Raw genomic sequence first — 24,342 nt, forward strand, 5'->3', positions numbered from 1 at the left:
GAGAGAGGGATGCTGGGACGGCACTCACAGCCCACGAACACCACGGCGCCGGAGCCTGCGCGCAGGCCCTGCTCCTCATCCACGCACAGCACATTGGTCCCCGAGGGGATGGAGGGCCGCTGATTGGTCACTGTGCAGGCGTAGCTCCGCCTGCTCAGCCGGACGCTCGGCAGGTGGCTGCTTTTGTACAGGAATCTCCCGGACGTATTCCCCTCCTTCATGATGCAGCAGAACGTCATGTTGCTGCCCACGGGGACCACTTTGTCCTGGGGGTACATTTTGGCATTGCTGTTGATAGGTATGTCCATCCCTGGAGAGAGGAAAAACTCAATGTCATTTTTATTTTATTATTTGCACTGTGCTTTTCACGGAAGACTGTCACACGGACATTTTACAGTAACAGACGGGGGAAAGGGGGTAATACCAGGCCTGAACCCCAGATGTGTACACGTAATGCGCAAAAAAAAAAAATCGCCAGTGGGGAGAAAAAACCAAACCCTTAAAAGGACAATGCCAACCAGAGGGAAAAGAAATTATGAAAAGCATTTCCCATGGCTACAAGGTAGCGCAACCCGCAATTTCGACAAGGCACTCTTTGTTGACAACACTCCTGAACACTCATAAACTCGTCTTTGGTGAACAGCAGAGTGACCGGGGGACAATACATGCCTAGAACGGTCTCTAGGGGGCTCCACTCGCTGGTGAGCTGCTGGTGTTGGGAGCGGAGCCGCACGGAGTGGGAGGTGCACTCCAGGGGTACGGAGGAGGTCCAGTTCACGCGGTAAACCTTCCCGGGGAAATCTGCTCTCATCTCTATCGTCTCCTGCAAAACAGCACACACCTCAACGTGTTCAATATTTAACAACAACTGCACTTCACTATTGCTCTTTGGTTAGAACAGCTGTCCATGCATCATTTGCTATTTATGGATGTTTTTAACTTGCTGAAGAACCTATGGACTTGGAAGTCGCTTTGGATTAAAAGTATCTGCTAAATGACAAAAAAAAAAAAGAAAAAAGTTGAAAGTTGAAATATAAAATATAAGTATATATAAATATAAGTATTTTGCTAAAATATAGTATAGGGCCTAAGGAAGTGGGAAAAGTATATATATAAGTAAACTGACGTAACTGACGTAACTGACGTAACTGACGTAACTGACGTAACTGACGTAACTGACGTAACTGACGTAACTGACGTAACTGATGTTTGCCAGTGTTTCCTCTCAGGCACAACATTTACATTTTTTTGCCAAATATCAGTTATAATAATGGATTCTCTGTTATGTGGATACTCCGTTTATTTCAAACTGCCTTCTTCATGTACTTGCTGTCAGGACATTGCTCAAATGATCAAACCTCTATGGGGCAAGAACAGACACGTACGTTATATACAACTTCCATCAGTTCAGTGCGGAGGACCTGGACATCATACAGCATGGGGGAAGTGGGGTCCTTTTCCCATGAAATGGACAGGACCTGTGAGCCAAAATCTGCCTCCACTCTCACCCCCTGTGGTACTGGAGGTGGAACACCTGTGGAACACACACGCACGCACGCACACACGCACACACACACGCACACACACACGCACACACACGCACACACACGCACACACACGCGCATACGTCAACATTTCCCAGCATGAAGTTTCAGCAGACTAACTGGCAGTGGTATTAATATGCTAATAGGCACGTGGTACTCAAGCACAAACATGTTTCAGCGGTTTAGCGCATTTCTATCTTTGTCGCCTCTTGCGCACAATAAGCTAAAATTTATGTCACACAACTATTTTTTCTCAAACACTGTTACAATGACAACTTTCCTGCATGTGTGTAGTAGAGGCTAATGTGTGCAGTTAAGGTGTGCATTTCATATCATATTTAGCTTAGCTTTGCTGCCGGCTTACCATCTTGGCCCAGGCTTACACTGAAGCGCAGGGCCACAAGCAAGGCCCACCAGAACAGGCTGTTCATTCTGCCGAGATCCTGCAGGGGGCAGCACTGCACAGACGTGGCTCACGGCGACAGCACGCCCAACATCGCCGGCAACTTGAGCTGCTTTTTCTGAAAGCCACACGATGAGAGGACATAAGTCATCACCCCGCATCCCCCATCACACGCATCCCCTAAGTCTAATGCTTTCAAATTTTAAATTTCAACAATTTTCAATAAAACAAGATATTTATTTGTACAACATTTGAGAGAAACATTCCCAAGTACGTACTTGTATGCCGCATTAGGCCTACCCCATTTTAAGCAGTTTGTAAAGGTTCTAACACTAAACAAGTAGCATCCATATCTATTCTTTTAGACTGTGCCTCGAATGTGATTTTTTTTCCCGCCACATATTTCATTTAATATACTGGTAAATGTTTGGAAATAGAATAATATATAAAATATTTTCTGCATGGTTTTTGGGCAAGGGAAAAAACAATGTGAGTGAAATGCATTTGTTATGAATTGGGCATTCAGGTTCAGTGAGGGCTACCATTGCTCAACCCAGGGCCAGGTTTTGGCATGTCTGAAAACCGGCTCCACAAACTATCCTCGCTGTAAAAAAAACAAACCTGTGCTAAAAAAAGGCCATGGTGTCACAAAAACCAACAGCAGGGAAGGACAGCCTTATGCATCTGCACTGGCTCACTTGTGCGTGAGAGGGAAATCGGAGTGAGCTCAACAGAGGGGGGAAAAAAAACGCTTTTCTAGGGTGGTAAGCCCTGAATAACTGCTATTGAAGTCCTAAACAGTACACTACATCAGTGGCCACATACAGCCCTTTTCAACAGACTATTAGAAGTTTTCAAACAGACTTCCTTCTGGTTTTAAAACGCAGCACTCATGAGCAGATTCAAGAGATTCAAAAGAATCACAAGATACCACGATGATAGTTTAATTTACCCTTTATCTATTACGATGCCTTTATGGATTTGAACTTATACACTTGTTTGTTACTTTGTGTGTTCTTTCTTTCTTTAAACGCTGCAAAAATTCCTGTCTCAACAAATGCTGTGTGGTAATTAATATTTTTTTTCTCTCAAATAGAATATATTGTTTTAATCCTTGTCAATGACACCCGCCACTATGTTTAACACTGTGATCTTATTGCAACTTGAAATTTGATGACAAAGTTTGTTATGAGTGACAGGTTGTTTCTTCATACAAAATATATTATTTAAAATTTAATTAAGCTGCTATATTTTAGGGGTTTAGTGAAGGCGGGTCATTTTTTACCCTTAGGAAAAGGGTAATATACAGAATGTTAAGACTACAGGGTTGGTCAAACTGATTCTGCTCATTGGCTCTGCTCATCTTTTTGTCTTATTTATCAAAAAAAAAAAGTTTTCAATTGAGTTTATAATAATTTAAGACTAAAACACTAAAACAAGACGTGAGAAGCCTTGTGAACCCCATGAACAGGGCGGTTGAATGCAGGAATGCTCGTCGTGGGGTTCCAGGTGAAGTCATGCCTGCTGCAGTCGAGCCAGCTCCAGCTTTATCTCGTAAAGAAAAAGGTTCCCGTTGGGAAACCGAAAGTTAAGGAGGCGTTCTTGGCAACCGTCCCAGGCCTTCCTGCTTTGCCCCACTGTGCATGTCCCGTCCTGCACTTTACGGACAGGAAAAACAACCTGGCGACCAACCACGCCACAAAAAATAAAAATGTTCTCCCTGGCTGCTGAACAGAATGCGGGGGAAGGAGGGAGATAAAGCGTTTCTCTGGAAACGAAAGGCCTACAAGTTCATTATTAGTCAGAAATGAAGCCTTTTGGCAGTCTGACCAAATACACATCCAAAGCAGTCATTTATGTCATTTAACAGGGATGGTAAACGCACACAAGAAATTATATCTTGAGATTATTCAGGCTAATAACTAAAAATGTGAACGGACAGATAACTGCCTGCACATATTTCACAACTTAAGAAAATCCTTACAAAGCAAATACAATTCAAATATCTGACATCATTAATCATTAACGTGTCAAATGACTAAGAGATTAAAACACAAATACTGTATGTTCCACTGAGGAAATTCAGCAGGGAGAACTAAGGCCTAGCATTACAGAAAGCCTGTGCAGCCCTGTCTAGTGGTGGGAAATGTGGAAGGCACACAAAACATATTTCATAAATTATTCAATGAGTGTTCTTAACCGAAAGTGTTCCAGCTTAGTTATCTATAACAGAGGCAGTAGGGTTTTACTGTGAATTAGCATGATTTGTAAGAGCCGTTGGTGTGTGCTGGGCATGCTATCATTGCAGTTGCCATATTTTGCATGGTAACCTTGTGACGTTTCATTCGCAGTGCATGCATTATCTTTTCCTGTTTAAGGACTTTGGCTTCCTGAAAGGACAAATTTTACAGGAAAAAGCGAAAGTGATTGAGAGGTCAGCGACCCGCATCTCTGCAGCGTGCTCTGCTCCAAGTGCTGGGGCGGAAGGGGTCCTCCCCCATAAAACCGTCTAATGAAACAGATGGTGGTGGAAAAGGGCAAGCTTCACTTCTGAAAACAAACAGCAGCCCTCTTCTCTACCTTGGGTAGAACTGGATTGTTGTCTTTGGACCAATTCAAGCAAAGAAAGGGAGGGAGGGAGAGGAGAAAGGGAGGGAGAGGAGAGAGCGGGTTTGAAAGGAGTTGCGGGCAACAGGATTGGGGTTTTCCAGCATGCACTGAACAGCACCCCATAAGAACAGCACACGCTGTAGGCATACGTTCACGGCACAGAATCACGGTATGTTTCAGTGGAGCGATGTCCTCTCAGAGTCATAGCGTGTGAAGAAGAGCGTATAACAGAACTGAATAAACTGCAGGAGATGAAAACACACCCTGCTAAGAGACGATGACGATGTCACAGCCACAGCCAGCGTAGCGTTGCTGTGCCGCTCCGGCTTTTAGGGCGTGTGGCGCAGGGAGGGGAAGAGTGGAGAAGTCAAGACGAAAACCTCAGAGCCTCGCTCTGCGGCCAACCGGGAGGTTTTACAGGAAACTGTCAGGGAGAGCCCTGCTTGGAAGCGATGAGGGGGAGGCCTTCTTTAACTCTTCACTCGCAAAGATGTAGTTAGGAAAAATCACATCGGGGGTTTGCAGGGACCCCAAACACTTCGGTCAGGACATCCACTCAGCACAGAGCAGACCTGGCCAGCAGTCACAGGGCTCTACAGGGTTCTACAGGGCTCTACAGGGCTCTACAGGGTTCTACAGGGTTCTACAGGGCTCTACAGGGCTCTACAGAGCTCTACAGGGTTCTACAGGGTTCTACAGGGCTCTACAGGGCTCTACAGGGCTCTACAGGGCTCTACAGGGCTCTACAGGGCTCCACAGGGCTCTACAGGGCTCTACAGGGTTCTACAGGGTTCTACAGGGCTCTGCAGGGCTCTGCAGGGCTCTGCAGGGCTCTACAGGGTTCTACAGGGCTCCACAGGGCTCTACAGGGCTCTACAGGGCTCTACAGGGTTCTACAGGGCTCTACAGGGCTCTACAGGGTTCTACAGGGCTCTACAGAGCTCTGACACGGTGTGCACGGTGACTGGAGGAATCATTTAAGGGCACATATACAGATTGGGATACAACAGTGCACACCTAAAGCTTGATTGCTTCTTGGAAAAAATGCTAGCTTAGAACCCCGTTTGTCCCAACACTGTGTCGTCAGGGTGGGTGTAAGTGGACCAGGTTTCCTCGGGTTACAGCTGCGTACTCTCCTCCCGGTCACACGCAAGGGGACCGCAGATTAGCTGCATCCGCCACCTTACCAATGATTAAGCATGCAGTTGTGATCGCCTGCACGCAGCACGAAGTGAACTGCACGATTCTCATTTTAAAACAAATGTATTAAAAGCAGAAACGTATTCTAACTTTGTTTTAATCTTTTATATTTTAAACTGAAGTTAAATTTCAATCTTGGGCCTGACAATGCATTTTTAAGGTGGTTTGAATGACATTGGGATCTTTCCTTTTATTATACTATTAATGGTTAAATAATATTAATTAACAGTGCTGCAGTCACAGAGCACCGCAGTCACAGAGCACTGCAGCAGTAACAGAGCACTGCATAAACAGAGCACTGCAGCAGTAACAGATCACTGCATAAACAGAGCACTGCAGCAGTAACAGAGCACTGCATAAACAGAGCACTGCAGCAGTAACAGAGCGCAGCATAAACAGAGCACTGCAGCAGTAACAGAGCACTGCATAAACAGAGCACTGCAGCAGTAACAGAGCGCAGCAGTAACAGAGCACTGCAGCAGTAACAGAGCGCAGCATAAACAGAGCACTGCAGCAGTAACAGAGCCCTGCAGCAGTAACAGAGCACTGCATAAACAGAGCGCTGCAGCAGTAACAGAGCGCTGCAGCAGTAACAGAGCGCAGCATAAACAGAGCCCTGCAGCAGTAACAGAGCCCTGCAGCAGTAACAGAGCCCTGCAGCAGTAACAGAGCACTGCAGCAGTAACAGAGCACTGCAGCAGTAACAGAGCACTGCAGTAACAGAGCCCTGCAGCAGTAACAGAGCCCTGCAGCAGTAACAGAGCACTGCAGCAGTAACAGAGCACTGCAGCAGTAACAGAGCGCTGCAGCAGTAACAGAGCGCTGCAGCAGTAACAGAGCGCAGCATAAACAGAGCGCTGCAGCAGTAATAGAGCGCTGCAGCATAAACAGAGCGCTGCAGCAGTAACAGAGCCCTGCAGCAGTAACAGAGCGCAGCATAAACAGAGCGCTGCAGCAGTAATAGAGCGCTGCAGCAGTAACAGAGCGCTGCAGCAGAAACAGAGCACTGCAGCAGTAACAGAGCACTGCATAAACAGAGTGCAGCAGTAACAGAGCACTGCAGCAGTAACAGAGCACTGCATAAACAGAGTGCAGCAGTAACAGAGCACTGCAGCAGTAACAGAGCGCAGCAGCAGTAACAGAGCACTGCAGCAGTAACAGAGCGCTGCAGCAGTAACAGAGCACTGCAGCAGTAACAGAGCACTGCAGCAGTAACAGAGCGCAGCAGCAGTAACAGAGCGCAGCAGTAACAGAGCCCTGCAGCAGTAACAGAGCACTGCAGTAACAGAGCCCTGCAGCAGTAACAGAGCACTGCAGCAGTAACAGAGCGCAGCATAAACAGAGCGCTGCAGTCAGGTTGACTTTACCTCAGTGTGAGCACAGTAATGGATGAGGGCGGATTGGCAAACAGGCTGCATGAAGTGTGTTGTGGGGCCATGAAGTCAGTTCCGTTCATTCTTTTATTTACCATCTTGCATGCCCTTTAACCTCTGCCCCCGATAATATCCTTTTCCTTTACTTGAAGTAAAACAATAAAGTCATGAATCAAACCACTCAACTGAAGGAAATTGGGACTATGTGGCTGAAGGTACACAATGTACAACTTAAAAATAAAAACCATTCATACAGGTGAAGCATCTGAGCATGTCTCTTCTGGAATGTTTGTTATCAGAGAAGTCTTCAGCTTCTGTTTGACTGCACTGGAGCAGAGGGAACATTGCCCTGTACACTTCTGCTACTAGAGCGGCAGCAAAACAAGACTGGAGACTGGCAAACCCATGACATGCATACAGAGCACTAGGCCTATATTCTGTATCTGCTTACGGCACACAAAGTCAGGCGGTCGATTAGAACAGGCTTGTATCTCAGAGGCTACAGGTTCAAATCCCTGGTGGGGTGCTGAGCAAGACACATTACGAGAATTACTTCTGAAAATATCCAGCCAATAGATAAGGTGGAAAAATGGAAAACAAAGCAACAATGTAAAGTCATCCAAGCTGGGGTGAGTCAGAATATCCAAATATATATATATAAAAATAAAAATAAAAACAGTGACAGTGACAGTGGCGATTAGCTCGTTAGCGTTGTGTAGGCGTTATTTGATATGTATCTGGAACTGTAAATGAATGTGTATACGAAACCAGAAAATTGTGTTACACGTTAACTGGTGAAAAGCTCAAACTTCCATCTGGTGGCCATTTAGTGGACTTAGTGCCTGGATTCATCCTGGTGATAGAAGCCTTGTGTGCCAGTCTTAATTTGACTAGAAATCTAATTTTGCTTGCAAGCTGATCAATTTCAACCTCACTATTCCTGTGTCATGTGGCAATATAGTATACTATTGTGTCCATTTTTAGATTTAGCCCATGCCCTGCTTATAAGCTACCCATTTTAGTTTTATAGTTTGACAGGGGCAGTTAGTTTGCTGTGGCATGGGTGATTTAGAAGTGAGGTGCGAAGGTAAATTAGGTAACGAGCTGTCCTTTCAAATTTGCCCTTGTTAGTTCTGTTCAATAGGATTATCCATTTGCACTAATGAAGGTACTAGAAAAGTATTTAACCCCTTAAGCTGGCCCGTATTTGAGATTTTTAGTATTCATTCATTTTTTTGTTTTTGGGGCGGAAAAACACCTTCTCGGAATTTTGGGAATCCACAAGCTACACAGATCAGGGCAACGTCAGTGTCCTTTTCACGGTGAGGATCCAGTGAACCAAACCCATAATAGTTTATAATTCCAAAAACGTGCTAACTCAGAGAAACATCGATAGAATACCCAGTGCTTACTTAAAGTTTCTCCATTTGTCTATTTCACCCTTGAATACGTGTACAGATGTACTTGTACAGAGGAATGCCATTATATTACTGGCTCTCTGGAACACGATTAGTTCAACTACAAGGTTCTCAGTCGCATGGTATAGACATGTGAGCAATCAGCTGCAGCATAATTCCTGCCCATCAGACAAGTCAATTAGGAGTATGCTATTATAGTTATGACTGAGTAGCATTTTAGTTCCTGAAATCACGTTTCCAACAGTTTATTTTTTGTTGGGCTTCCATAAAACAGCACAGATCTTTTCACCAGCATAATAATTTTCCATTAATTTTCAGTATGCACGCTAAGACAGATGCACGCGCTGGAAAAAACTGTTCTTGGGACTTTTGCCTAAAAAGGTTGATGTTTCAAAAATATATTTTGTGATGACCAAGTCTAAATAGAAGACTCTACATTTGGAAAGAAATCGGCTGAGTAAATAGAGGAGGACAGTGAAAACGATGAGACTCCACACTCCACACATACATTCTCAAAATCTATTATTTGTCAATGAACCCCAATCAATATATTAGTATACAAGATCATATTATTGCAATTATTGTACAATTATTGAAATTATAGAGCATGAATGTGTGTGTTGCAACGCTACAAATAATTTCGACAGGATGTACTGCCTAGAAGGATGTTAGACAGTTTTCAAATTTCACTGGAAAATGGATAAAACTCAACCGCTAACTTCCAAAAAAAAAAAAAAAAGTTCAAAAGACTCAAATGCTGGCCTTCAAAAACACCATCTGTCCCTGTAACGTGTTATTGTCAGGGCACTGACCTGCAGCCAACTCAACAACTGCCACCCCCACAAAGAACAAAATGTACTGAGTGAGCGTGAAAGCATGCCAGGCTTACAGTAGTGACATAGAACTGTGTGTTAACATTACCCAGAGGATCTCTGCGGCTTTGAGGTGAGCAGCAGAGTAAAGGAGAATTGCAAAGATGTATCCGAAGTGGTGTTGAGAGGAAGGCCATAAACCAAATTTGGTATTATAATCCCAATCTATTTCAATCTGTTCCTTCCCTGAAGTGTATATGATCATTATGGAGGCGCCACTGGTTTCAAGGAAATGCAAACCCTAGCATTCCATGGAAGCGAGAGCATTAACAAATCCAATCATTTCTCGTCAGAAAATTTTTGCAAATTCATTCCATTCTGCGGGTGTAAATTGAAGAGAAAATCTGAAAGTGGTTGTTGTGCTAAACGTGAGAGGCCATGGAATGCACCTTCCAGAGTGCAGGACACACAGATGCCTTACACCAGGTGTAGATCATTCACCACGTCAACATTAATATTTATACGTGATGAGGAAACGGTTGGTTTACAGCTTTGTAATTTCTGCCTTTTATCAGACATGACAATAACTCACCATTGAGTGTAACTGCTGACAGGTTCAATTCTGAGGCGGTGAGCAGGCGAGCTTGGCTTAGCCTGATGTGGCTCAGGGAGAGTATATGTGTGGCAGAAACTATACCGGCAGAAGAAGAAGAAGAAGAAGAAGAAGAAGAAGAAGATCATACACTCACCGAGCACTTTATTAGGAAAAAAATAACACACAAAAATAAATCACTTCCCTCTGGCCAAGGGCAAAGTTCTGCCTTGTGTGGTCTTCAGGGAAAAAGCAGTTTGAAGACATTTGGCCTTCATTCTTCTCCATGCAGTCCACCGATCTATCCTCAAGGACAGCTCAGAAATGGGCTGCAATCCCAGCAAAATAATCGTTTTATCTCCATTTTCTTGTTTTCATGATTGTGGGAAGCTAAAATCGTAATTGAAAATTAAATTCTATTAGGTAACACAACACAAATTACAGTGGTGTTTATACATAGGCCCTCTATTTCAGGGCACTGTGTTTGGCTTCACAGGTGTAATTGCTCAGGTGTGTTTGATTGCCTCCTTAATGCAGGCATAAGAGAGCTCTCATGGGGCCGCGGTGGCGCAACAGGCTAAGATGCAGCGGACTTGCGGTTGCAGTTTGCTGCAGTTGCACACCGGGGACCGGGGTTCGATTTCCGGTCCTGCCAAAAGCCAAGTTTGGCCGGCTCACGTGGAGCAGCAAAATTGGCTCACTGCTCCAGAGGGAGGGACTGGTTAAAAAATCTTGGCCAGGTTACAGTTTGCCAAGAAGTACTTAAAAGAGCAACCACAGTTCTGGGAAAAGGTCTTGCGGACAGATGAGACAAAGATGAACATACATCAGAGCAATGGCAGAGGCAAATAAATAAATGATGGGTCTTTGTTCCAAACATTATGGAGGGCACTGTATATTCTATCATTTTAACTTCTATCATTTAAGTGTAGTACAAGAATGCAAAATCCCACAGAGCAGAGTTGGACATAAACCATGTCATACAGTTCCAAAATGGATAAGAATATCTCAGGAAGCCAAACTGAGGTTTCTGTGCCAAACCAATCACAAGACATGATGGGATACAATAGAGCAAGGACCTGTTTGCAGAATATCGGGTGAATGGATGGGTCTCACAAATGGAATTTTTTGGGGACTTGAAAGTCCAAAGAAACAATGGAAGGTATGAGAAATAACAACCTAAAAGGAAATGACCAAAAACTAAAAGACAAAAAAACAAGGAGCAAAGCAGCAGGTCTTTTAAGACAGGATAGACTTTAGTCAACAGTCAAGACCTTCTGTATCGTCAGTTTGGGAGTTCAGCAATCACATTACTTGCCAAAATGAGCATGAGAAGAAACACTTGGAAAAAGTTGAACATTAAGGACAAATGTTGATGGAACACAGGCTATAGTGTTCTAGTGCTTAGAGTTTAAGTCCCATTGGTCTGTGGTGTTTGCGAGAGGGCCAAGAACTTTTTTTTCTCAGTAGCAGATAAGAGATTGTAATCGCGTTAACTCTAAATTGCAATGCAATATCTGCACCACATATCTATATTACTGCACAGGGAAACGCATTCTAAGACTCACTTCAGTACAAACGCACTGACATTGTCACAGCCACATTTATTTTCTTCACTGGCATAGGCATAAAAAAAACTGGTATACGGTGAACCAAATGGTTTTGGTTTCTCCAAAAAAAATCCTGCTAGTTTTGTTTTGTTGGAAGAGCACAGCCAGTAAGAAATCACCACTGTCTGAAATGAACTGAACATAATGCTAACACTGAACGGATGTTGGCATCAGATTGTACCAGCAAAAGGTTTGGTTTGAGCCTGTTACATGTACTCCTGTGAATTTAAGAAGCAAAGCTTTCAATAAACTTTGGTTCGTTTTGGGTTCTGTCTACACTTCTCAAGAATCATATTCTCAACATACTCTAAATATTTGTGAGGGAGAATTATCTGAAGAAATCTGTGGATTCGGAAATAGCTGACAAATTTAACCTGGAGACCGAGATTGGTCAGACCAACAGCTAATGTAAATAGCACTGAAAACCAAACAATGCATGCTATAAATACCATTAAGAAAATACACAAGAAAGGGGAACAAAACATTAAACTAACAGTTGAAAGTGGCCTATGTATGGTGCTGGACAAAGACTCCAACTTTACTCAAGTCCACAGTTGCTATACCGAGAAGGAAATACCCCTCAGTGTGAGAAACAACACAACATGATCCCCATCATCCTGTAAAACCCTCTCACACATCACTACATAACAGCACAAAATGTTCTGTATGTTAATATTCTGAACTTATGGCATCGTTTGTCTTTCTTGATGCAGAAAAACATGGTCACTTGAGAAATTTGTACTTGAAGAATTAAAATATATAATAAATGTAAATGTAAATATGCTCAGAACTCTGAAGCCTTTCTCTTGTCTGCAGATGTTTGCAAAAATAATGTTTCATCCACTTTGATTTAGGCCACATTTCATTTCTCGGGAGCAGTAGTGATCATTAACGCATGCTGCTTGAAAATGTACTTTGAGGTTGAAACATATAATCAGCAGAGTAAAATATCAAGGTGTGAGATTATTTATAACCTGAATTCAGTCTGGGGCTTGAAGTAAAGACTAGTTTTAAATGAGGTTTTGCTAAGCACAAAATAGCTGGCGATACCCATCAGATATGTTCCATATTTCACAAGGCGGTGAGTATCCCAACAAAAATTAAAAAATCATGACACTTATTGACAGCGTTTCAAATTAAAATCTGCAAGCTCGACAAAGTTTGTGGAGAAATGCAAACATTGCAGGACCATGACCCACTACTTACTGGGATCAGCAATCACGCATGGCCTTGGTGTGTCTACACGCAGCAATAAGTCAATATTATGGACCGTACGCCATATCTGCTGCTGGGAAACAGTCTGCAAAGGATCACAATGTGCTGGCCAGGAGCCTATATTCTGACCCTTGCTGACACTCCGCTGTCCCACAGGAAGCATGCGAGTCCAGTGCCATGAGTCAGATTTGCACCCTGTTATTTCCGGTCTACTTGGTTACATTCACAGATAGACGATGGAATTTGGATTTCTGCCGAGGCTATTAAAGCTGCTTTACGCTCCCAGTATCTTGGCGGGCTACAATGTGGAGGCTAATTGGATGAATAAAACTAAATCAGCAGGCTGCAAAGGACAAGTCGGAGGAGTGCTCACCCAAGCACTGGAGACAAAAGCAGAAACATTTCCCCATTTTTTGGCTACTTCTTCTACATGAAAAACAGATGCTCATACAGGACCCAGTTTTATCTCACAAGAGTGAAAACAGCACATGCATGCTACATTTCCAACTTATAAACAACTAACTGAAATATTTCATCCAACTCTATGGTGTGTTCTCTGCTATTCACGGGTATAACTCAATTGAAAACATAAGGTTTTCATTGCAACTGTGTGTTGCGTGCTGTGTTCATAATTATTCTAAAATTTACAGAAAAGTCCAAAATGTGAAACATTGCTGAACAATGTGCCAATTTATCAGACTATAAGCCACATAATATAAGGGCAATTCCAGCGTTATGGATGTGAAATTTGGACACATGTCACATGATAAAAAATGTGTTAATGCATCTGAGCCACCAGCATCCACTTGGCTGAGGAGAAGGGCCAAAAAATTTAAAAAAAAATATTGTTCAGCCTGAAGAAATGTGACAAATAACTTGCGTTATGGATGTGATGCAAAAAATTTGATGCTCATTCAGCCAACTTGAGACAGGCAGAAATAAAATAACATACAAATTATGACTCAACAGCTAGTTGAGCCATAAATTGTTTATCAGTAAACAATAACAATCTCTTTCTCTCTTCCACATGGGGCCAATATAAATGAGATGACAGGTGCTTAGAATCTCTCTTCTATGCAACATGAGTTAGAGGTGGAGGTAGAGTTACTTTCTTCCTCATGATTATGGAAAACATAGGATTTATCGTCCTGGTGTAGTACCAGATTATTAAACATCAACATCAACTTCCAGCAGCTGCAGTCACATCAACACACATTCCATGCCGACGACAACAACAAATTTCATGGCAGTGACATATGTACACTCACTGAGCACTTAATGAGGTATTTATTACTTTTTTTATTTTTTATTATTGTCGTTCTTAAAGACAATGCACACACCAAGCTACACCTCGGTTTTTGTGGTTTAAATGATGGTGCTGAAATGCTGTTTCATAGGTAATGAATTTGTGACATATTTGGTGGAGTCCACTTTAAGAGCTGCACGAGCCAGCTGAGTCTGAGACCAGGCCAATCAGACTGGCCGTGTAAGGATTGTCAGACACAAACATATTCAAACTGACTTTTAAGCAGTGAATGCCCACTCTTCCTCTCCAAACTGAAATTCTTAATTAGGTTGTGAAAGCTGGCTGGGCCTGTCTTTGCAGTCAACACAAACAAGAGCATGTTTAGTGAGCAGAGCACATCTGACGATCTTTTCCACAGCCTTTGAGCCAAAGGGGAAAATGTTCCCAGAGGCAGAGAGATGATCTACGTAGCAGTTTTCACTTTCAAATTTATGCAGCCAAGCTGGACATTTTCAGCACGGAAGAATAATTGAGTATCCTGTGTCTTGCGTACAACAACACATCCCCTCAAGGAATTCAAACTCAACAGTACCGAAAAATATCAACACTGGCAGTCCGACTTGATATCTCTAAAGAATACGCTATATATAAACATATCAAGACAATGTACTTACAGAAGTGGACATTCTGATTTTTGCTTTTCCCATGAAAGAATAGAGCAATGCAGAATAGGTTTCCCGAACAACAACATGCTTTCATTAGTAGATGGCTCATATTGATTCACCTGCTGTGATCTTTACTGGAAACATTATTTTACTGTAAAACAGTCACAGACCAATGTGTAAAGATTATCTGAGTAAAACCAAAAAACTAAGTTAACTATACAAATTCTAACCCATAACATATTGATGGTAGTTTGCATTGAAGGTTACTGGTATGGTGTGAGACTATGTGTGTGATTAGTAACTGGTTTGGTGCGTTTATCTTTTTTAGCAAAAATAAATAAATCCACTGTTGCATCAGCAAAAGATGGCTAATGTGGCTACTCGCTTACTTTTCTAACATCAATTTCCAAATAAAGTTAGCAGTTATCGATCAGCTGATTAAGATGATGGTGGTTTGCCAGGAACAGTAATAAAATTTAAAAAAGAGTTATACAAAGTAAACATTTCAATGTCTTGGCTATATCCTAACCCAATTACAACTGCATTCAGCTAGCTAGCTATCGAGCTAACTATAGCTTTTCAGGATACGTTCATTTCCCTGTGCTAAAGAAGTGATTGAGGAAGAAAATTCTGGATCCCGAGACTACTTGAAAGAATGTCCTCCATATCTACAGTATTTATCGGACATCAGTTAATTCAATCAGTTCTTCAGCTGGCAGTCACCTGCTATTGTGGCCATGCACCAGATTAATAAAAATGGATATATTTATTGAGCAGACTGCACGAGTTGGACTCAACTAAATATGCTCAAGAAGGAAGAATAGCTCGTTAAAGTACACACACAAAATGTCACACAGTGCAACTATGAATAAAATATAAGTTGGAGACATCCTTTCATTTTATTCCGAGTGTAGCGGCCTTCAATTCCAAACGTGCGTCCCTATCATTCACACCCTATAGAATAATTAGGGCGTATGTAACAGACAACATAAACCGTTTTAAAACACTGGGTGCCAGATATACAAAGGAAACAGTCGCAACGCAAAAACATTCGCTGTACTGAATAAAACTAACAGTTACGTCAGATGATATGATGTTAGGCAGCATACAAAAGTAATAGGGCAAAAGACTCCGATGGTGGTCCAGCTAAAACCACCAGTAGAACAACAGGTGAAAAATGACTGTAAAAGGAGCTAGTCCGGGGGTAGAAATAATAAATGCGGATGAATGTGTGGTGAGAGATGGAAAAATTATACTCAGCTATTCTCAATTTTTTACGTAGCCTATTCCGCTGAACACATACTCAGAACTATGGTAAATCGTAAGTTTTTTTTATAGCCGAAGACAAAAAAAGGCGTCCTTAGACAGATACTGTCATGTTATACTGGCTACTTGAAATGGCCTAAATCAGAATACTTAATTCCCTTCATTTCCAGTATCCAATCTGTTTTAGCTAGCGCGTTCTATCCAGGTAAACATACCGTATGCATGAACAGATTACAGGAAAGTCGCAGTCACCCAATCCCCGCAAAATTACATCCGAAGCGATTTTCACCCATTGCGACCGTTTTTAATAGATATATAATATAGATATATAATTAGACATTATACTGACTGGTTTTACGTCGGAAAAGCAATTATTTAGTCATTCTGACCATTGGTGTAATATTGGGTCAATTCAACACATTCCACTGTGATAACATCAAGAGTGCTCACCTGCTACTTGAAACTGTTTTTTAACAAACCATTTATACATCAACCTTATGTTCAGTCAACATAACCTTATGTTCAGAGCAAGTTATAATTACCTAACGTTCACTTGTTTACTGCATTACGCATACCATTAGCTAGGTAGGCTACTGCGGGTTAAACCCGCGTTTTGACCTAATGTCAGTAAAAGCATTATAAAGCATGCGTTTTAGCAGTTTTGGTCTCGTTTAGCTTCGTTTAACTTGATCTCATCGTATGGTCCATTTGATTACCAGTCGTGGTCAGTTAGCAAAAGCACTCGCCCACTGCACCATTACCGTTAGAGCTACACATCTCAGCTGCCCAGCAAGGTATTCTATCATTCATGTAGCTAGCTAAGTTATATAATAACCTGTCTAAGCGAATGTCAATTAAACAAGTTGAAATTAATTATATGAAGGAAGCAGATTAACTGGGTCACAAATTCATAGCTAGTTACACCGCTAGTTAGTTAGCTAGCTAGCTACCTACCCGAATCCATACTCGTGTTTAGTAACACGAGCCGTTTCTCCACATTGTTGTTCCCAGTAGCTAGCTAGCTAAGCTTTCCCTAGCTACGTCATTAGCCAACAATACATTAATTCTACCACATACCTGAAATGTACTTGATCTTGATAATATCGTCTGATTTCTCGATGATTTATGCTGTTAGTAGATTGTCCGGATCACCAAAAATGAAACCAGTGTTCTGAAAAGTTTGTGAATTCCCTCTCACGAATTCACATCAGACCAGCGTTATGAGAAATCCTGGTAAAACCATAGACATTCGTTTTCAGGGCAAAACAGTTGTGGAAACTGGATGGGAGGATCAACACCCCTCGTCACCGGAAGCAACGTCCCGTGTTTCCAAATTGGGAAAAGGCAGCAAGTCGGGAGCGTCCGGGAATATCTCTGAGATGAGAAATCGCCGCAGTTTGTTCAATTTAAATGTAATATCCCACTACGAGTCAAATTTTTGAATGTACCTACTTTGGTCAATGTATCTATCTGCTTGTGAGGTTTTATATAAATAAATAAATAAATAAATAAATAAAAATAAACAAATAACCATTTGGCATTATCGTCTGTAAAATTGTCACGAGCCTGACGATTAGACGACAGAATTTTAATCCGCCTATGCTGAAATGGAAATAATCCTACGTTATCAAAAGCGGCGTTATGTGACTGCACGCCTCTGTAGTTCGACATGGAATGTAACGTAATGTTTGAATTGGATTCCGTATCAATTCTCAATATTTACTGTCGAGCGTAAATATTTACATTTGGGCGTATTGCCGATATAGGTGTCTCGTTAAGATACGATTGGTTCAGAGGTGCAATAATGGTTTTTCGTTTTTAGCAATCAGAAATTGTGAATAACACCCTAATACAAAAGGTTTATTATTATAAAAACATCAACAAAAACAGTAATAATAATAATAATAATAATAATAATAATACGTATATTATATGCTAGTGAATGCACTCTTGTTCAGACTGCTGATTACAGAACACTGATCATTACGGGATGTGCACTGCACTATTGTAGGTTGCAGGCTCAGCTGCCTGAAAGGAGGAGAAGCTGGGACATGGGCTCCCATGGGAGGATAATCAGAGCAGTAGAGCAATTATGAGGAAGAATAAAGCTTTTTGGATAATGGGGCAATATGTCTATTGGTCTGATTACTAGAGGAAATCAGCAACTGGAAGACCATTATTACATTTGCTTGAAAGAACTTTTGGCATCAGTGCTGTGGGAATGGGAGGCTTGAGGTAGGCCTATTATTAAGACAAATAAATTAATTATCCAAATCTACAGTGCTGTGAATAAGTATTTGCACCCTTCCTGATTTCCCCTGTCATTACATATTTGTCACACTGAATGGTTTCAGATCTTCATACAAAATGTAATATTATACAAAGGGAATCCAAGTAAATATAAAACAAAAAAAAGAAAAAGTAATTGCTGCTATTAACTTAATAATTGGTTGCACCAAATAATTGCATCCAAACACTTCCGAAAGTTTATTAGGAATATCAGGCATTTACATTGCTGCAGAGGACCTTTATCTCACTGTTCTTTGCAGATTATCTCCAAATAAAGAATACTTTACAGTAGGGAATCTTCCCAGTAATGACCGGCCTGCCAAAATCTCTCCAAGGGTGCAACGCAATTCATCCAGGAAGTCACAAAAGATCACAGGAGAACATCCAAAGAACCGCAGCCCTCTCTATCCTCAGTTAAAGTCAGTTTTCATGACTCCACAGAGAAATAGATTTGGTAAAAATAGCAGCAGATCAGAAACCACTGCTAACCAGGAGATCGTGAGATGCTTGTCACACATTTGCAAAGAATACCTGGAATCCCAGGAATTTTGGGATAATGTTCTATGGACAGATGCATCAAAAGTGGAACTTTTTGGGTAACACGGGTCACATTATGTCCGTCGTAAAGCAAATAGAGCCCTTCTCCTCTGACCTCTCTAATTAATAATAGGGCGGCCTGTAGCGTAGTGGTTAAGGTACATGACTGGGACCCGCAAGGTCGGTGGTTTGATCCCCAGTGTAGCCACAATAAGATCCGCACAGCCGTTAGGTCCTTGAGCAAGGCCCTTGAGCCTGCATTGCTCCAGGGGAGGATTGTTTCCAGCTAATCAACTGTACGTCGCTCTGGATAAGAGTGTCTGCCAAATGCCATTAATGTAATGTAATAACACCTTTTTGCCCTGCAGAACTGCTGATCTCTGGATGTTTTTTTCTGGATGCACTTTTCTGTGGAAAGAGACTGTTGTGCATTAAAATCCCAGGAGATCAGCAGTTTCTGAGATACTCAAGCCACCCTGTCTGCCACCAACAATCATTTCACGGTCAAAGTCACTGAGATTGCATTTCTTCCCAATTCTGATATTTGGTCTGAAAACAGCTGAACCTCTTGACCATGTCTGCATGCTTTTATGCATTTAGTTGCTGTCACATGATTGGCTGATTAAATATCTGCATTAACAAGCCGCTCAAAGAGCTCAGTGAGTGCACATACTTTTCTCTATGTAGCCAAAATATGTAAATCCTTTATGAATTGTGGGGATGGTATTTTAGGTAAAATATATCAATAACCTTGCTTTAAGTACACTGCATTCAGAGAAATTCAACTACAACAACTTTCTCATCAGGAGTAATCCATTTATACACTCACTGAGCACTTTATTTTGTGGCAGCAGTGCAATTCATACAAGATACGGGTGAGGAGCTTCAGTTAATGTTCACATCACCCGTCAGAATGGGGAAAACATTTGATCAAAGTGACTTTGGAATGATTGTTGGTGGCAGACAGGGTGGTTTGAGTATCTCAGAAACGGCTGATCTCCTGGGATTTTCATGCACACTAGTCTCTAGAGTCCATAGTAGGAATGCTTTAATCCAGCCTCTAATCTACAAATATGAAAACAGTAACATTTTTGTTGTTCTTTACCTCTTTTGCTGCAATACAGCTACAGTACAAAACTGAAATATGGAAACAATATGTGGTTGGCATTGTTAGACAAGCTGAAAACAGATGTTTAGTTGAACAGCATTCTGTTGTTGTTTGGGCTATGATTTCTAATGCTACCGCAAAATATGAGTTAATCTACAATTATTCTACAAGTCCAGTCCACAAATAAACTTCATAAAATCTATTGTAAAAGAGCAAAAAATATTTCCCACCAACTGCTTCAGAAGATGTTTATGATTTGAGTTCAATTGGAGAAAGTTTGTTCCCTCTATAATAATATGAGGATGATATTACTGTTGTAAAATAAAGGATGTCAGCACAAACCCCAAACCCCAAGCATCATCGTTTACTTTTTGTAGTCAGATTCTCAGCGATGCACAACATACAAGAAACGTAACGCAAGCGGAAGAGCCACAGTAATCAAGGGGCTAGGAATGCATGCCACTCTGAAAACGCACGAGGCCTGCAAATACAGTGCTCATGAAGCTAGGAGTTTAACACAGTTCTGTATTACCCATAGCCATGTTACGTCCCAGTAGGGGAAGTCATGGGCAACATCATTTTACAGTTTACAGTATGGTGGGCAATAAAAATAAAAAAATTTTTTTTAAAGCAAACAGGAAAATTGCATTGACAATGTCTCTGGATTTTTCAGTCATATGTCACCAGCATATAAAGAAACAAGAGCAGGCGAGCTTGGTTTAGCCAGACCCTGATGTGGCTAAGGGGGAGTATGTGTGGCAGAAACTATACCGGCTGACTCATTCCTGTCAGTGCAGAAGTGGAACTGGACCCTCTCTCTTTTTTTAAGAATAAAAAGATATAACCTTAAATCGGTGATAAAACAGCTCTTCCATGAAACCAGAAGTGAATATAACTCCCATTTATAGGCTACATTTAGAAGATAAGATATACTTCATTGAACCCCATGGGATAATTTGTTGACTGCATTTGACCCATCCTAGTTACATAGAAGCAGTGGGCAACCACAATGCAGCACACTGGGACCAACTGATCTAAGGCCTGTGCCTTGGTCAAAGGCAATGGCAGGAGCACACCTAACCTGACATGCATGTCTTTGAGTGTGGGAGGAAACCTGAGTACCTGCAGTAAACCCATGTGAACGCAGGCAGTAACAATCTGCCCGGCAGGATTGAAACACAGAACCTCCTGTTTGCTAGATAATTTCCATCTCAGTATTACGACAGAAAATTTGTTTTTTGGCTTTAAGAGCATTGCATTGTGGTCCTGCAGCTTTGAGATTGCCATGCCAGAAAAAAGGTTGCCTGTTTTTGAATGCATTGATTCTATTAGCTATAACGTGAATACTGTGGAAACAAACAAGCCACAAAATAAATACCATCTGCTTCACGGAATCAACGCCGTTTGACTCTGCTCTCACTTAACGGAGCGGAATAAATGTATTTGCGCAGTTACCTCAGAATTGGGCTAGGCATCATGGCATTCTGAACCTGGAGATTCTAAGTCACTTACTGCGCACTTTATTAGGGACGCCTGTACATATACAGTACCGTTCAAAACCTACCGTTCTACCATGTCTTTTTCTGATTTAATATTTTCTCAGTTTGTAATCAACAATTCATACGTGGTCAAAGCACAGACTCAGATCTTTTATTAAAATATATTTTTATACACTTTGGCTTCACGGTGTCTTAATTACAGCACTTTTTATATGTAGTCCCCCATTTCAGTGTTTGAGATAATTGACATAATCCATCCATCCATCCATCCATCCATTATCTGAACCCGCTTATCCTGATCAGGGTCGCAGGGGGGCTGGAGCCTATCCCAGCATACATTGGGCGAAAGGCAGGAATACACCCTGGACAGGTCGCCAGTCCATCGCAGGGCACACACACCATTCACTCACACACTCATACCTACGGGCAATTTAGACTCTCCAATCAGCCTAACGTGCATGTCTTTGGACTGTGGGAGGAAACCGGAGTACCCGGAGGAAACCCACGCAGACACGGGGAGAACATGCAAACTCCGCACAGAGAGGCCCCGGCCGACGGGGATTCGAACCCAGGACCTCCTTGCTGTGAGGCGGCAGTGCTACCCACTGCACCATCCGTGCCGCCTAATTGACATAATGTCAAATAAAATCTAAATATGTCATATTTTGTATATTATTTGCATTCCATTACTTTTTGATGTCTGTGACATCATCAGAGTCTGGATATCTTATTTTCAAGCGATACTAAAAGTCTTTGCATCGGAATGGATCTCAATGGGAAGTCGGGGGTGGGACTAGATACAGCTGTAAATTATGTTGATAGAGTATTGGAACACCTTTGGGCCCAAGGTTCCAGATGAGCCTCAAACCATCATGCAGCTGCCAGATATGCAGCACATACTACAAGAATGGTTTCTCCTGACAAATTTTCCCATTTAACTCCATGTAAAAAATATTCACAGTACTCTACTCTTTTTCAGTCTCCTGTTACCTCGCGATTTGAACTGTATTATAAGATCCTGACGAATTAGCTTGAACATTCAATATAAAATGCGCACAATACTTATCGGTACAACAGCATTTTCGATGTGCCGAGGTAGCTAACGTTAGCTAGCCTAGGTAGGCTACTTGCCTATTGCCTAACCTACTACGCTAACGTTAACCAGTTTAACTGAGAAAGCCATGGATATCCAAGTTACAAGGAATCCAAACTAGCGAACTACTGAAGATAACGATTAGCTGACGTTATATGAAATGATTTCCCAGATAAACCTAATAAGCAGCAACAAGCGAGCAACAGCAAATTCAATAGCTTGCATAGCAAATATTCCAACGTGTATTTGGTAACCGAGCTAACATTGTGTGGACTGCCAGAAAAAACTGCCAGCTTTTCATAAAGAGAAGCATTGTATAGTACTTGCGATGTTCAAATGAAAAGACCGCTATGTCATTTTAACAGAGACGCTGATATTTTTACTGCGCTGTCCACTGTTCTATTAATTGCTTGCTTTCTCCTAGCTAGCATGGATTTGAAGTAAGCCTTGAATTTGCTCTGCCATCTTGTTACAACTGTCTATGTACATACTGCGTAAGCCATCTCGTGCATGCGCGTTTTAACAAGGTATGTCAGTCACTCGATAATAGAAAACACGATTATTCTGAAAAAAAAAAAAAAATAAGGACCCTCACTCTCTGGTACCCTTTAGAGGTAGAATGTGCTAAAAATGCTTAATTCCTGAAAGTGAAATCTTATTGGTTAGAAATCTGTACATTCAAAACAGAGAGAATTGGGGCAGTGGTTTCTCTACAGTTCATTCATACAGCAAACTTTCATAGTTTCAACCTCCTTTCCCCTTCTCCCATTGCTTCTTTCGCCACTGTTGTCAATTAGCAGTATGGATGGTTACATCAGCATAATGTTCAGTTACAGACATTCTAATGGCATATTATGGTCTTACACCTTAAAGCAGTGATTCCCAAACCTCTCATCAAGTTCATTTGGAACACATGAAATACATGGATCCGGTTCGGGGTCCTCAAGGAAAGGTTTAGGAACCACTGCCTTAAACGGTTAACAATGCTTACCATTATTCCTGCAAAGAAAAACATGATGTGGAACCTCCTGCAGAGTTTCAGTAATGAGTAAACATCACCCACTGCCCACACGCAACACAACACAATGAGCTTACAGAGCTTACAACTGCCTTTTTACAATTTCTTTCTGACTCTAGAGCAGTGGTTCCCAACCTTTTTTGGCTCGTGACCCCATTTTGTCATCACAAATTTCTGGCACCCCAGAGACTTTTTTTTTTCTAGAATTAGTTCTTGATCATGTTTGTTATACTGTGTTGCAAATACAGAGTAGCCAGATTAGTGCACAAAGTGACATTTTATTTTCCCTGATCAGGAAATACATGTACAGTTAGGTAAGCTACAAGGCTGATAAAAAAAAAAAAAAAAATTAAATCAATTACTACACATTTCAGGCGACCCCATTTGAATTCCGCGGGACCCCAAGGTTGAAAAACACTGCTCTAGAGGTTGACGTCATCTTCTACTGTATAATGTTTCCCGTACCTGCTCACACTCCTGAATGCCACTACATGTGTAAAGCTATCAGTTTTACATGACTGATAGCTTGGGTAAATTAATTTCATGGATGCCTAGACAAGCCTCTGAATCCAACAAACCTGGGTCAAATAGGTAATGGTTTTGGATTCAAATTCTTTTGTACACTTTACTGAGCTCGTCTGGTGTATTGGGACCTATGAAATACCAAAAAGTGCAAACCCCGACTTCTGGTCTTTTGCTTGGCTCAATTGCGCCAGGCCAGATCAATAAAAACAATTACATATTTGACCCAGGTCTTCAAGAGAGACTTGCACCCCTCACGTGCCAACACCCCTGGGAGCATTGCCACAGCAGCTGATGCCAGGAGCCTTGTTACCGTGGTACC

At 41.8% G+C, this 24,342-nt stretch overlaps 1 protein-coding gene across 4 annotated transcripts in view; it reads right to left on the bottom strand.

Annotated features, from left to right (window-relative positions):
• lifra (LIF receptor subunit alpha a) overlaps positions 1 to 23,564 on the bottom strand; it is a 41,118-nt gene extending 17,554 nt beyond the window's left edge. The window contains exons 1-6 of one of the 4 annotated variants that reach the window (XM_061260274.1): positions 17,032 to 17,198; positions 10,110 to 10,342; positions 1,909 to 2,065; positions 1,386 to 1,534; positions 670 to 823; positions 29 to 310 (exon numbers count right to left, since the gene is read on the bottom strand). In XM_061260274.1, coding sequence (XP_061116258.1) covers positions 29 to 310; positions 670 to 823; positions 1,386 to 1,534; positions 1,909 to 1,975 — 652 coding nt within the window. In that variant the 5' untranslated portion in view covers positions 1,976 to 2,065; positions 10,110 to 10,342; positions 17,032 to 17,198. Of the gene's footprint in view, positions 1 to 28; positions 311 to 669; positions 824 to 1,385; positions 1,535 to 1,908; positions 2,066 to 9,952; positions 10,052 to 10,109; positions 10,343 to 17,031; positions 17,199 to 23,471 lie in introns of those variants that run through there. The other 3 variants (XM_061260277.1, XM_061260273.1, XM_061260276.1) reach the window with 3 other exon arrangements.
• Positions 23,565 to 24,342: the final 778 nt, after the last annotated feature.

This window comes from Conger conger, chromosome 11, assembly GCF_963514075.1.
Source record: "Conger conger chromosome 11, fConCon1.1, whole genome shotgun sequence".
Taxonomy (NCBI): Eukaryota; Metazoa; Chordata; class Actinopteri; order Anguilliformes; family Congridae; genus Conger; species Conger conger.